Below are 14,527 nucleotides of genomic sequence, written 5' to 3' on the forward strand. Positions count from 1 at the left end.
GAAATAAAAGGTCAGCTGTTCCACCATTACTACATACTACATGACCGTCATTTTCAGAAGGACTTATAGGTGAAAGCATATGGATAGTATGCCTAAGTGTCTTAGACTGCACTACAGTGTTGATTTGGATGTGTTTACAGCACCTTTGCGTTTTGAAACCTAGCAGAATTCACAGGCCCTTCAAAGTATAGGACAACTAAACTCATTAAGTTAAAGGTCACATGTTCATATCTTAGTAGTATGCATGTACATAAAGCAAAAAGGTCGATCTTGCATATTTCAATAGTACTGATACAGCATTAAACAAATAGAAAATTAACTTGGAAGCAGGCTAAAAGGTTAAAAGGGGACAAACAGATGGAAGCATTCAAAGCACAGCAGTTGACTATTACAATAAAATTAAACATTGATTTGGTAAATGCAAAAGAGAATGTCAACTAATCTTTTAGATAATATTTTCTTTAAAAGTAGAAAAAATATTTGTGAGACCTTTCAAATGTAATTTTGATAGAGTGTCCAGGTTCAGCTTCAATCACCCACTCACAATTCAAAGAGTCTTTGTAGTATCCTGGCCATCCTGGTGAAAGAATCACTCCACTGGGAGCTGAAAAATGGCCACCACATGGGGCTGAAAAATTAAATCAGAGAACAAGTAAGAATAAAACATTCAAGATAAATCGCAGATATTATTCTTAATACTAACAATTTTAAAAACAAATCTCTGCATATCCTTATTAAATAGTTAATACTATTTTTGAAAGCAATGGTACATCTAGTCAATTGCTTCTGTTAAATGATTATTTTCCTAAAAAGGTAATTTACTTTTCAAAATACGAAATAGCTACATTTAGCATGTCAGGTAATAAACTGCTCATCTTTAAGTCTCTGAATAATACCCCTTACATATAGTCTTGTCTCTCCATCGTCATCTTTGTATTCAAAGCTTGAAAGAAAACCAAAGTTGTTAGTTTTGGTTTCTTTCTCTTTTACTTTCTTACTTATGTTATCAAATTCTACTAATTCATCTTATACACTAACAGTTTGTGCTTCCATTTTCCAGAGTCACTACTATAATTCAAGCCTTCATTGATTCAGCTTTTTACCTTATTTTTTCATCTGCTATTTTCTTTCTTACTTTAGTCCAGCTGTCAGAATAATGTCCTCCAAATTATAGTTTCATCATACCATTTCCTAGACATCTAGCCCCTTTCTTAGATTTGTATTTTGATCTCTTTTTTAATATCAAATTTAAATATTCTGTTTATCATTTCAAATACTGTATCCTCCGATTTCCCTAAGCTTACACACAATTGAAACCACAATGATAGCATTGTAGTTCCAGTAAGTACTGATTAGGTCATTTAGTGTAAATGCCTCATTCTGGAGATGTGTAAACCAAGTTTTAGAGAGAGCAACTTGCCAAAGTTCAGTAGGTTGAAAAGTCTTAAAATCACTTTGAAGACAACTTTTGCAAAACAAAGTCTTACTACTGACCCTCTTCCATTATTTCCTGTATTGGTAAGTGAAACCACCATCTGTCCAGTTGCATAAACTAGAAAGCTAGAAGTATTCAGTTTTCATACTTATATTATTTTTACCATTTACTCCCATATCCAAACCATCCTCAAGCTCACTCTTATTTATCTAGCTCTATGGATTTCATCTTAGTTTAAAATAGCATCATCTCATCCTTGAAGTATAGAAATAACCTCTGAACTGGTCTCTGCATTTACACTATTCTCCATGCTACAGATACAGTGATTTTTTTTCTTTTTAATACACAAAGCTTACCATGCCCTTCTGTGACAACTTTCTGTGTTTCCTGATAAGGCTCTGTAGGATCTAGCTGTTGCTTATTCTCTAGCCTTGTCTCGGAACTCCCCTCCACTCTGCAGCCCAGCTACATTAGCCTGCTCTACTTGCAGGAAGTATATACAGAAGAGAAAATGGAGGAAAGAGTATTTAAGATGTTGAAAATTATCAGGAAAGAAAAAAAGTCTAAATGTATACTAGATCAACTTTTAAATACATCATTATTTCCAGTGACTTATCACATCATTTTCTTTAAATCTTCCCATTTAAACTCTTACCCATGTGTTTATATTTTTCCTAGCTTATTTCTTTCTGTTTTGCCTTACAGAATTTCTGAAAACAATTGCTCTAGACACTATTTTACTCCTTTTCATTCTTTAAATAACTTGATGGAACCCAAATGAAATAGTAAATATTTATAAATTGGCCTAGGTATTAAACATTACTGTAAAATTTGTTTTTAGTAAAACATTTTCTATGTAAAATCGCCAAAAGATGTTATTTGTATGACAGAGAACTCTCATAAAAACTAAGTTTTCTTCCTTAGTAGAATTTAATTTTGTTTCCTAAAAAGCTAATTTTAAAGGAGGCCATTTTTATGAGGATTATTTACTCTTCCTAGTTATGATGACTCATAATTAGGTTTCCTGTAGGGTTATGCATTTCAAAAATGAAATTATGTGCATAATAGTCACTTAAATTACCATATTTTACAAGACAGAGCTAAGTATTTTAGTGACAGAAAGCCCCAAAATATGGAGTATTTCTGACATAAATCTTTATTATGTCAGCAACTCATATTGTTCCAGAAACGTATTCATTCATTCATTCAACCTAATAATTATTAGACGAGTAATTAGTCATAAAATTAACAATTGAGTAATGGGCCATAACGAATTAAAAAGTAAAGTACTGAGAAGCATTCTGACTAGCCACTCAGTGCAAAATGTGAGGGAGGCAGAGTTAGAAGGAGGCTTTAAAGTGAAGAAGTAGCCTAAAGATGTGATTGATTGCTGTTTGTTTCCTAAAATGACTCTCCGGTATAGTGACCCTGCTTGTGGTTCTTCTCCTACTTATGACATTTTCTGAAGTAGCTACTTTCTCACTTAAAGGGTTGGAATTTCCAAAAATTATTCTTTCAAAAGTATAGGAACCAACTCTCTAGAAGGTCTACCACCAAGAGGGGAGACACATGCTTATATGGGTTGGTCAGCAAAAGTCTCATGATTAAAGTGACTCTCAGGTACATGAGAGGAAAAGGTCAGTAAGCAGACGCCATGGTGTAGCAACAGTGGAAGAGCATGGAGTAGATAACATGCAGGAGAAAGGAGAGACTAAATGTAGAAAAACAAACAAAACAAAACAAAACAAACAGCTGAAGAAAAAAAAAAAAAGCTGCCCAGAGTGTTGGAACAGAAACCTAAAAATATTATTATTATTACTATATATTTATTCTTTTTTTTTTTTTGAGATGGAGTTTCGCTCTTGTTGCCCAGGCTGGAGTGCAATTGCACGATCTCCTCTCACTGCAACCTCTGCCTCCCGGGTTCAAGCGATTCTACTGCCTCAGCCTCCTGAGTAGCTGGGATTACAGGCACGCATCACCATGCCCGGCTAATTTTTTGTATTTTTAGTAGAGACAGGGTTTCACCATGGCCAGGCTGGTCTTGAACTTCTGATCTCAGGTGATCCACCCGCCTTGGCCTCCCAGAGTGCTGGGATTACAGGCATGAGCCACTGTGCACGGCCTAAAAATATTATTAATTACAAATATTTTATCTGTAAAGAAATCTAACTGCAATATGAGTAAAATACAACTAAAAAAAAAAACAAAAAGTTATCCAAACGTAACAATGTTGCCATATCCATATATTGCCTATGTAGTTAATTATGTACCCACTGAAATTTAAGAAATTCTTATACTTTTTTTTAACCAAAAATGAGCTTGTGTATCTCCAGGTGTGAAGATACTACACTTCAAAAAGGATTTCTCTAAAAAACAATAATCTTGGCTGAACAAGAAAAATTTGGAATATACAGAAAGCAAAAAGGGGACCAAGGCCATAAAGAAGCATTTTCAAAGTCCCATTCATTCATTCATCTTTTATTGATTTATATTTCAGTTCTTCGACGTACTATTGTCTGACAGGTGTGTACCTGTTTGGCGTTTGTACTACTTCTACTAATGAACATTTATGGAATGCTTTCTCTGTGTCAGGCACCCTTAGATTATTTTACATAATGCTCAAAATAATCTAGCCAGATAAATACACTATTATAGATAAGAAAACTGATGTGTAAGGAATTTAAATAATTTGCATCTGAACTGTCAAGGATTTGAACAAAGGCAGTTTGACTCTAGAAAAATTCTTTCCAACTGACATTAAGATAGTCTTTTTCCTTTCCTCCCAGTGCCCATGGTGCAAAAGACAGAAACATTAACAAAAGGTAAAAATGTCAAGTTCTATAACAAAGGTATGGCCACAGTACAAGGGGCCTAGAAAAGGAAATGAATAAATGTTTCATGGGAGAGATTCTGTTTAATTTGAAGATTAAACAGGATGAAATCAAGAATGAGTCAGAATTCACCAACAGAAAAGCTGAGAGAGGATACTGTAAATGAAAGCAACATCACATGCAAATGCGTAGAGGATTGAGTTAGTATAAAGTAATGCAATTACCTTTTCTGGGGAATAAAGAAGTGATAAGAGAAAATTAGAAAAGGACCTGGTTTGCTCCAGTATGGAAAGTGAACCACAGCAATTGAAAAATTGTTGACAAAGGATATATATATATATATATATATATACACACACACACACACACACACACATATATATATAGACAAAGGATAAGATTTTCATTTAAATGAAACTTTCATGTAAAATGGATTGCAGCAGTACACCTGGATTTAGCGAGATCAGTTAGAGATTGTTACAACTATCTAGGAAAGGCATTATCAGATTCTGAAATAAGGCTGTAGCAGAGATAGGCAGAATATGCAAGGTATTTAGGAAGGAGAATCAAAAGCACTTATTGACGTGCAAAGAATGAGTCAGAGGAAGGAGTCTAAACTGGTCCTTGAGCCCTTGGCATGTGCAATAGGGTGGACGGTGATTCCATTCACCAAAATGGGAAACAGGGAACAGGGAGGAGTTTCATGTGGAAAGTTAATGAGATTCAGTGCTAAAATGGAAGGGTCTATGAAATATCACAAGAAACAAGAGAAAATAGAATCTGGAGCTCTTGGCTATCTTAGGAGTGATTTTCAAAATTGGTTGATGTTCAAGTTTCCATGTAGGTTGAAGGTAAAGGTGAATATTTAGAGGAAAAAAATGAAAGATGATTGAATATGCAACCCTTTGAAAAAAGTATTTTAATTTAATAAAATTAAGTAGGTATTGTCCAATAGCCAGTATGTCACTACACTGAGAAAAGGGCTGAGATGAATTATTTGTTTGGGTCTTCCTCTCACCTAAGTGTGTGAACTGGGATAATTTTAGCAAGTAAAAGTAATAAATTTCTAGGTTTTAGTGGAAAAATAGAATAGTTTATATCTCAGTTGACTGAGATAAACTTTAGTTTAACTAAATTTAGACAGGCTTCTTCCTGATTCAAGACCCTCCTTCCCACCTCCCTTTCCTAGAGCATTTACTTTAGAAAACTTGTTTTTGTTTTTTTTCCTCTGTACCTTTGAAATGTAAATTTTCTCCCAGCCTCTTGCTAGTTTTATGACCCAGGAATGCCTTTTTCAACGACCTGGGAGCCATCCCTTTGAAGCACCCTTATTTTCCAGTCTCTCTGTGGGAGAGTGGGAACCTAACTTCAATAAGCTCCAATTATCAAACATAAATGATCTAATCACATTGGCCAACCTACCCCCTAACATGCTCCAGTACTTTTCTACTAGCTCACCCCAATGCTTAAAAACCTTCTCTCTCTTTCAAAGGAGTTGAGTTCAATTTTTCTTCTCCTTTGCAATAGTCTCAAATAGTCTTGCTTGCCTGTTTAACTCTGACGGAGAAATTTTTCTATGACACACAGATGCTCCTAAACTTATGATAGAGTTTTAACTTATGATCATGACTTGATCAGAAACATGTACTAGGTAGCAGCAGAGCTGAGACTCAAATTCAAATTGTTAAATTCCTAGTTAAGAATTACTTCCACAATAGATTATTTTTCCAAAAGGAATGTTTATTTAAACATTTTATACTCTCTTTACCATTGGTTTAGTGAAGACAGAAATAGATGAAAAGTCAGGGGGGTAGAATATTTAGTCCAGAGGTTTTTAGTGTAATTTTGAGGCTCTAAACGCCCCATTTTAAGTGCCTCTCCACTACTATTTATTATTCATTTTTTAATTAATTAAAGAAACATTTAGTTTCTGCTACTATGCCTAAGATACTGTGGTAGCTGCTGAAATTGAAAAAAAATTCTATATGACATTATATCTGCCTTCAAGAGACACACATTTTCTACAAGGAAGATTGATACAGTTAACATGAAACATGATAAGCACATGCTTGAGCTGGGTGAGCAGCCTTGAAATATAGGGCAGGGACAGGTACTGTCCCAGGGGCATTAGGAAAGAGTCTGGGTAGCAGATGTTATCAAAGAAGAGTTTAGATTAAAAAACGAATACAAGCAAAATAGGCTTAACAGAAAGGGGACAGAATAGGCAGAGGGAGGAAGTAAAAAACACTAATCTGCGTGGGGGAAAGTCAAGTGGTTCTTTGTTGCTACAGCTTACTGTTAGTGGAGGCCTAAGGAGGAGCAGTTCACGGGGCCTCTGGTTATATGCAGTAATTATTGCTTTCAAAGACTTTCAAACGTTAGTGGCCATCTACTGAGCTTGTTAAAATGCAGATTCCTGTATTGTACTTCTAATAGTTGTAAGATGGGACCCAAAAATCTGCATAGTTGACAAGACCCTCACCTGATCCCTCAGGTCCTTTTATTGGTTAGGTATGTGGACCACACAGGAAATTTAAGGGATGTGGGTGTTCTGTGGCTCCAAGACTCCCTTGGTTATTCTCTCAGTTTTCTGGGATGAGGAAGTTATTTGGATATTTTAGTGAAATACAGGTTGTTGCCTTTAATTCTCCTTGTTGTAGCAATGAAAACAAAGAGATATATAAATTCAACATAGTTCATTTATCTAGTTTTATTTTTCTAAGGCCTGAAGAACATCTGTTATAAATAATGTGAGTTTGAGTGCTGGCTCAATTTTGTGTTACTTTAAGAAGAAAGGATACATTCAAAGAACCCACTGTGTTTTAAGACCTTGATGAAAGAATCAGAAGTGCCTCAGACTGCATTCAGATAAAATTCTCTTGAATAAAAATGCTAAGGAGTGCTGGTACTCCACAGCAGGAGATGTTCTTCCATCTGAGAAGTGGTACTTAGGTGCCCAGAAGGATGTTGGGGACCATGGGCTGAGCTAGGTTTTGATCACAGGGATTTTGCCATAGGTGAATTAAAGAGGTGAACATTGTAGCATTTGGTCTGATAAACAGCCCTTCTGTGGAGTTGTGCTTCATAAAATCTAGATGCCAATTCAAGGACAATCAGACAATGACAGTTCCATATTGTTCCTTAAAAAAAAAAAAAAAAAAAACTTGCTTTATGGTTATAGGTGTGGTAAGTAATCACCAGCTCTCTCAAACCTCAGCACACTGCATCATGGTACAAAAAAAAATTACAAGGAACAAGTCAGGTATACATCTAGGATAAGAAGAGAAAGACAGAAACATGGTAATTAAGGAGCCAAAATAGAGTCCATTTCCATAACTACTTCTATCCCTCCCTGTACCCAGCTCCACAAAGATTAGAAGCAAAACCCTGCAGATGGCTATTAAATTAGATTATTCTATATTAATCCTTCAGGAGACGTAGAATAACACCTAAATACTTAACTAAAGGAGGGGTTCATTTTTAGATATAAATATATATAAATGTGTGAATACATATCTGTTTATAAGAACCACAAATCAATTCTGATCTATGTATCAAATTGTTACTCTAATTGCTTCCTCAAAAGAACTCTCTCTAAAAAGAATGTAATGTCTGTGAATGAGAATGGCTTCCTTTCCTCTGAGACTAATTGAGATTCAAGAGAGAACCTCTTATCCTCAAAGGGAAAGTTCATCAGGCATGCAAGTCCAGCCTTGTCTTCAAACAGTTCTCCCAGGACTTCAGTCCCATCCTATTCACTCAAAGAATTCTCTTAGATATCCCATTAGGGAGTAGGAAGGAGCATAAGCCACAGCTATGCAGGGAGTTCTGTGCTGAGGGCAAGGGAGTTCTTGCTTGAGTAAGCATTTTATAGAACATTCTAAAGTTGGTGAAGCAAAAAAATTATGCCTTAAAACACATGTCAAGTCTTTTCCTCTCCTCAATAGATTTAAGCCGTCTCTATTTTTTTTTTTTTTTTTTTTTTTTTTTGAGACAGATTTTTGTTTTTGCCAGGACAGGGGTCCATGGACAATCTCGTCACCGCAACCTCCACCTCCTGGTTTCAAGGTTCTCCTGCCTCAGCCTCCGAGTAGTGGATTACAGGATGACCACCATATTTTTTTTTTTTTAGTAAAGACAGGGTTTCTCCATGTTGGTCAGGCTGGTCTCGAACTCCTGACCTCAAGTGATCCGCCTGTCTCGGCCTCCCAAAGTGCTGGGATTACAGGCGTGAGCCACCGCACCTGTCCCAGAGCCTCTAGTTTTCTTATCACTTCTAGTATTTAAAAACTTGGTCCAGTTCAATTTAAAACTCGTCTCATTCTCTCCATTCACTCACCCAAGGTGCCTCTGAGTAGTGGCCAGAGAGACTTGGAGGATAGGGAAGAGCATGCTAAAGGAATGCCAGCACTTTCAGATTCATTCTTCTACTTACTTCAGCACTTAGAGTAGAGAAGGTATTACCACTTATTTTATATCTTGTCCTCTTCCTTTTACCTTTAGATCCTGTTTCCTGTGGTGAGTTAGGGCTGGGATGAGGTGAAAGGTCACAGTCCTTTCCTGGAAGTTATTGCTTTCCTTGCAAACCTTTGTCTGGTCACTGGTGCCTCCCTTTTGTCAGGTATGGAACATGTTGATTCTCCCATGAGAACAAATGGGTTGTATGCAAAGGCCAAGAGTGAGGAGAATGGCTTCTCGCTTCACAAATTCCCTGATAAAAGAGAAGCTCAACCTTTTGTAGTTGCCTGTCTGCTCCCATCCCTGGTAGCACACCCTATAACTGTGTTGGATTGTCTTTTCCTGTGGCCAAGCCTGAGTAATTTCTTTGGTATTCATTTGATGCAAAGGAAACTTACATCATTGACTAACCAAACTGTTTAAACTAAACAGCTCTCCCTCTTTCCAACCTGTCAGCTTTTCACCAATTTCTTTTCTTTTGTTCAATAGGCATAGAAGGAGATTAGCAAGTTCATTGTATAAGCAAATATCCACCTGGGAATTCTCTTTCACACAAACATCTCCATTCTCTATGAGGGATTTTTCTTTAGCCCTTTCCCTCAATTTGGCTTAAAGATAAGGAGACTAGCACTTTCCTTCCTCTAAGAAGAATGAAAAACCAAACAACTTATGATTCAAACAGTTATAGATAGAGGGAAGATAGAGACAGACAGATATACAGATTAGATAGATAAAGACATATAGATCTCCCTAGCTTTGCTGCGTAACACATTGGAAGTGGGATGGCGGAGGTTATGATTGAGATAAAAGAATCAGCTAGAACCCACTTAAGCTCTGGAAGGGTGTCTTGTCCTTAAATTTTCATGAAGAGGAATATAGATAATTTTTTCTCCTTAACTAGAGATCTAAGTCGCCAAAGCTAAAGCAGCAAGAAAATTTAGTTCTCCACTTTGTTAGTCACACATTTATTCCTATGGTTTTCTTTGTCAGGAGGGCTGCAAATGTAACAATGTTCAAAATCATTTTGAGTGTCCACAAGAAAGAGGCAACTTTACCAGTCTTAACCCAGCGTCTTAGTTAAATCATCAGCTTTGAGGCAATAGCATTCATCAGACTCTTCCAATGTACTTCACTAAATGTAATCTCCTTTATCTATAAAGCAGACCCATGAATGTATTACATCTAATCATACTCAAGAACATGATCGTAATCCAGAAGGCCAATATTCATTTCCATTTTTGTCAGGGAGATTGCTTTAGATCAAAGGGGGCACCGCTGACTACAGTGTAGGGGGCATGTGAGTCAGAGTGAGGTAAAAAGGACAAGAGAAGCAGAAAGCATATATGCATCAGAGCCTTCTGAGACTCAGAGGAGAAATAATTATGAGGAAACTAATGGTTGTGCATAGATGGACTGAACAACAAGCTATTTCTAATTTGAACGACAAATTTCAGTATCTGCATGGGATCTGGAAGGAAATGACAAGGTACTGCTTAGGGGAAAAAATCACAGGGACCAAGTCTCTTTAGAGAAGAATGGTATATCACTTTGGCAGCTGTGTTGAGAATAGAACTGAATAAAAGCAGAGACAGAAGCAGTGAGAGCAGTTAGGGGCTACGGATTAATTAAAACCAGAGACAAAGGTTGCTGGGACCAAGATGTCAGCAGTGGAGGTAGTAAGAAATACTTGGGTTTTGAATGATTTCAAAGGAAGAGCTAGCCAGTTTTTCTCATGCATCATCTATGGTTATGACAGAAAGAAAGGAGTCAGGAAAGATTTGATAAAGACCGAAGAATTTTGGCCTGAATGACTGACATAATGGAGTTGCTATTAATAATGGAGAAAGTGAGTGACAATAGCAGGTTTAGAGTGACGTGGGGAGACAGATCAGTTTCGCACAGGGTAAGTTTGAGATGCCTATTAAACACTTAAGTGCAGATGTGGAGTAGGAAGTTGAACATGTAAGTCTACATTTCAGGGCAGAGAACCAGCCTAGCGATGTAAATTTGAGAGACAGCAGCATGTAGATATTGTTTACAGTTAAGAGACTGATTGAAAAATCACCAATGAAATGAATGAAATAGAGAGCAGAACATATCCAAAATGTAGCTCTGGGACATGCACTTAAACAGATCACAGAGAGGAGAAACCAGGAAGGGAGACTAAAATGAGCCTGAGTAGTATATTTAATAAAATAAAATTTAATAACATATATAATTTTTAGACTTGTCTTATTTTTCCATAAACAGTTAAATAATTGTATAACTTTAAATTATTGAGGAAAATTTGATTTTAAAACAAAAATGGTATGAATTTCAGATTCTATAACAAAATAATGAATACATTAATGCATCTTTCATTTTTGGTCTGCAATAATATCCTTTTCAACTTTCAATCTACATGAGTATAGTTCAGTAGCATTTTATTTTAAAGGCATTCACCAATGAATAATAAATCTTTATATTCAGGAACTGTTTCCTTCTGTGGCTGCAACAGAGGAGAATTAATTTATGTCCAACTGTCTTGCTTTTTAAAACAGAAAACTCTAGAAGACTTAGTCCTCACTGCTTGACACTTAGAAAGATAACTTTCTTGTTTTATACTACATCTTATGGCCTGGTATCCCTTTCAAGTTCTTTTGGGATTCATTGACTGGCTTATTACTGGCAAATTCAGAAGCGGGCATTATAAAGTAGAATTGTAACTCAGAGAGTAGCTGAGAACATACGTCAAAAACTTGTGTCTCTCTTCTTGTTGTTTTCAAAATCAGTATATAATTTATTATAACAAGGTGGAGAATTTATTCACCAAGCTTCCAAGGAGATAGAATGTCAACCAAAACCATTAGAATGGAATTAATTAATCTTTCCTGGGTGCAGAGTATAGTGGAGTGGATTTTCTGGTAACTTGAGGATTATGTGTGTGACAGAGGGACTGAATTCATGTGAACAAAGACGTGGGCCCTGGAAAGGAAAATAGAAAGGGAGAGAAGAAGAGCTTAGCGATGGGAGGACTGTGTGTGTGTAAGCACGGGGGAAGACAGAAAGGGAAATAAATGATAATGATGATGGTGGTGATGACTTTTACAAGCTATCTTGAATGGTGGGTGAGAAGGGGGAAAAGATGGCCTAGAAAGGTATTTGAGAAGCCTTCTGTTTACTTCATTGTATAAAACACTTGCATCCTAACTCAAAAAAAAAAATCAAAGTAAAAATCTGTTATTTATCAATGCTTCTTAAATAACTTTGGTCTAGTTCTTGAGTCTGACTGAAATGAAATCATACTAGATAATTGAGCCACATTAGGAGCTCAATTATTAGCAAAATTGTACTGTCTCATGGTAAAAATAGGATAAGACATGAGCAGAATATCAATGCAAAGCCAAAAGGATATTGCAGAGAGTACTTTGAATTTGAAATGATCATTTGGGGGAGAATGCACAATTCAAGACATGATGTTCCAGCTAGACTCTAGGTGCTACAGGATTGGACTTAAACAGTGTTACACAACTTCACAACAAAAAAGAGTAACTCAAGAAACTTTCTCCTGACATAACTACTTTGCAAAATGATTCTTAAGGCCCTAAAGGATACCCAATTTCTTGAGACATTGGTGTGCTTTCTTAGAAGGAATAGAGGTTGCTGTCCAATATATGATTTCTGAACTGCTTCACTGGCCTAGCACAATGGATTGATTGTGATTCTTTTCTAATGTCCATGAAGGTATTGTATAAGTTAATGGAAACATTGCTCTCAGTTGTCAATAATATAGTTTTTTGTATTATTTATATTGTTTTTAAGCAGATATTTACCTCTAACTATGACTGTATAAAAAGTGGGAAAACACATCTTTCCCTTGGGAGGGTAGCCTTCTTCCTTTCGCCCATCTAATTCATTTCTGTTACTTCCTTGCTCCTGTAAGCATTTGAGATTATGATTCCCAATCTGTGGCACTGGGCACTAGGTGCTATCTGTAGACTCAGATTCACCAAAACTACCATCTAGTCTAGCGGCAGCTGGCTTCACCAACCTAGAGGACATAAATATCTAGATGAAGTTGAGTTGAGTAAAAATTTTGGAAAGACATTTTCTGCCTGTGTGTTAAACTCACAGAACAAGTTAAAAGCAAGACATCCACTAGGAAGAAGTATTAAAAGATTGGAGAATCGAAAGTACCTGCAACAAGATGATGGCAGAATTACCTATAGCTAATTTACCAAATAATCACAGACACTCTCCTTTACAAACTGATCTCAAGAATCTGGTAAAGCAAATCAGAGCTGAGAAAAATAAGTTAATTATGGCTATATTTAAGAAAGAAAGCCAGGTAATGATGCTCAGATCATTTGAGGTAGAAACAACGACGCAGATACCTTTTGGCAGACAATGAAGCAGGCAGACAGTCTCAAGCCCTTGGAGATGGCCCCTGGATGGGCAGATTTAGGTGGGGAGAGATAAGTGGGTTTCTCAAATCCCAATAAGAAAATCCCTTTGATGAGTAAAATATTACTCTTAAAGTTTGCCTTCTGTATAGCAGTACCGGTCACAAGGAAAATTCCAGTGTCAAGAAATTCTGTGGGATTTTACTGGTTGATTACAGGATTCTGGAATTTTGGGGGTCAAGGATGGTTCCAGTTTGCATTGCCTGGTACAGTAAAGGAAATTCAGTTGCCCGATGTTCCTTTGAAAAAAAGAATTAAGTGAAAGTACTATCTTAGCTAGGTGCAGTGGCTCACGCCTGTAATCCCAGCACTTTAGAAGGCCGAGGCAGGTGGATCTTCTGAGGTTGGGAGTTCAAGACCAATCCTGGCCAACATGGTGAAAACCCATCTCTACTAAAAACATAAAAATTAGCTGAGCATGGTGGTGCACATCTGTAATCCCAGCTACTCAGGAAGCTGAGGCAGGAGGATTGCTTGAACCTGAGAGGTGGAGGTTGCAGTGAGCCAAAATCGTTCCACTGTACTACAGCCTGGGAGACAGAGTGAGACTCAATCTCAAAAAAAGAAAAAAAAAATGGAATGTCTTACTCATATTTCAGGAGACACACATACACATGCTTAAGTGGAGAAATAAAATTGAAATGGTATTATATTGTGTCTCATTTCCAAATTTCCTTGCACTTAGGCTGGCAGAAAGAACTTTGAAGGTTATGATACAGATGAGCTGGACCATGTCCTCAGAGGCCCCTGAAATTCCGATAATACTACAAGAAAGAAAAAGGTAGATTTAGGGTATGAAAAAAAGGAATTCCAAGAAGGTTATTGTCAGAAAACTGTACTTCAAGAGGGCTGAACTTAGTGAAGAGGCTCACAAGATATCCAAAAAGGGCCTAGACTGCGCAGAATAGTAAAATTAAGGAACATGAGGGAAGCTGTGTTGTGAAGGGAGGACGGTAGTTTAAGCAGCTGCTGTGAGTGGGACACTGATGAAGACAGAGGAAGAGGATTTTTAGAAAGCTTTCTGTGTGACACATTGTGAAAATCCCTGGGTCAGCTCATTAAAGGAGATCTACAACAATCATCTACACAGTTCTTCAGGGCTTTAGGCTGTTTCTTTGAAGAAGATACCATGAAGAGACTGGCCCTAGGTAGAGCCAGATACATTCAGGCTACTGTCTCAGTGTCAGTGAAGGAGTCATTGGCTGCCATAAAAACAAATTAAGATGACAGTTTGTGGAATTCAGTGTGACATAACTACAGTGCTGATTACAGTAACATATTTTGTTTTCCATTAGCAGAACTGAAAGCTCATAAGGCCTTAAAAGGCAACTAATCTTTCTTCTTTATGGTGATAACTG

General features: G+C 36.8%; 1 protein-coding gene across 2 annotated transcripts in view; it reads right to left on the reverse strand.

The window, feature by feature from the left end:
- Nucleotides 1–14,527, reverse strand: part of CSMD3 (CUB and Sushi multiple domains 3) — a 1,208,741-nt gene that overhangs the window by 437,470 nt on the left and 756,744 nt on the right. For both annotated transcript variants that reach the window (XM_032760296.2, XM_032760295.2), the window contains one exon: nt 490–628. In XM_032760296.2, coding sequence (XP_032616187.1) covers nt 490–628 — 139 coding nt within the window. The remainder of the gene's footprint in view (nt 1–489; nt 629–14,527) is intronic.

The sequence above is a fragment of the Hylobates moloch genome, unplaced genomic scaffold, assembly GCF_009828535.3.
Source record: "Hylobates moloch isolate HMO894 unplaced genomic scaffold, HMol_V3 SCAFFOLD_9, whole genome shotgun sequence".
Classification (NCBI taxonomy): Eukaryota; Metazoa; Chordata; class Mammalia; order Primates; family Hylobatidae; genus Hylobates; species Hylobates moloch.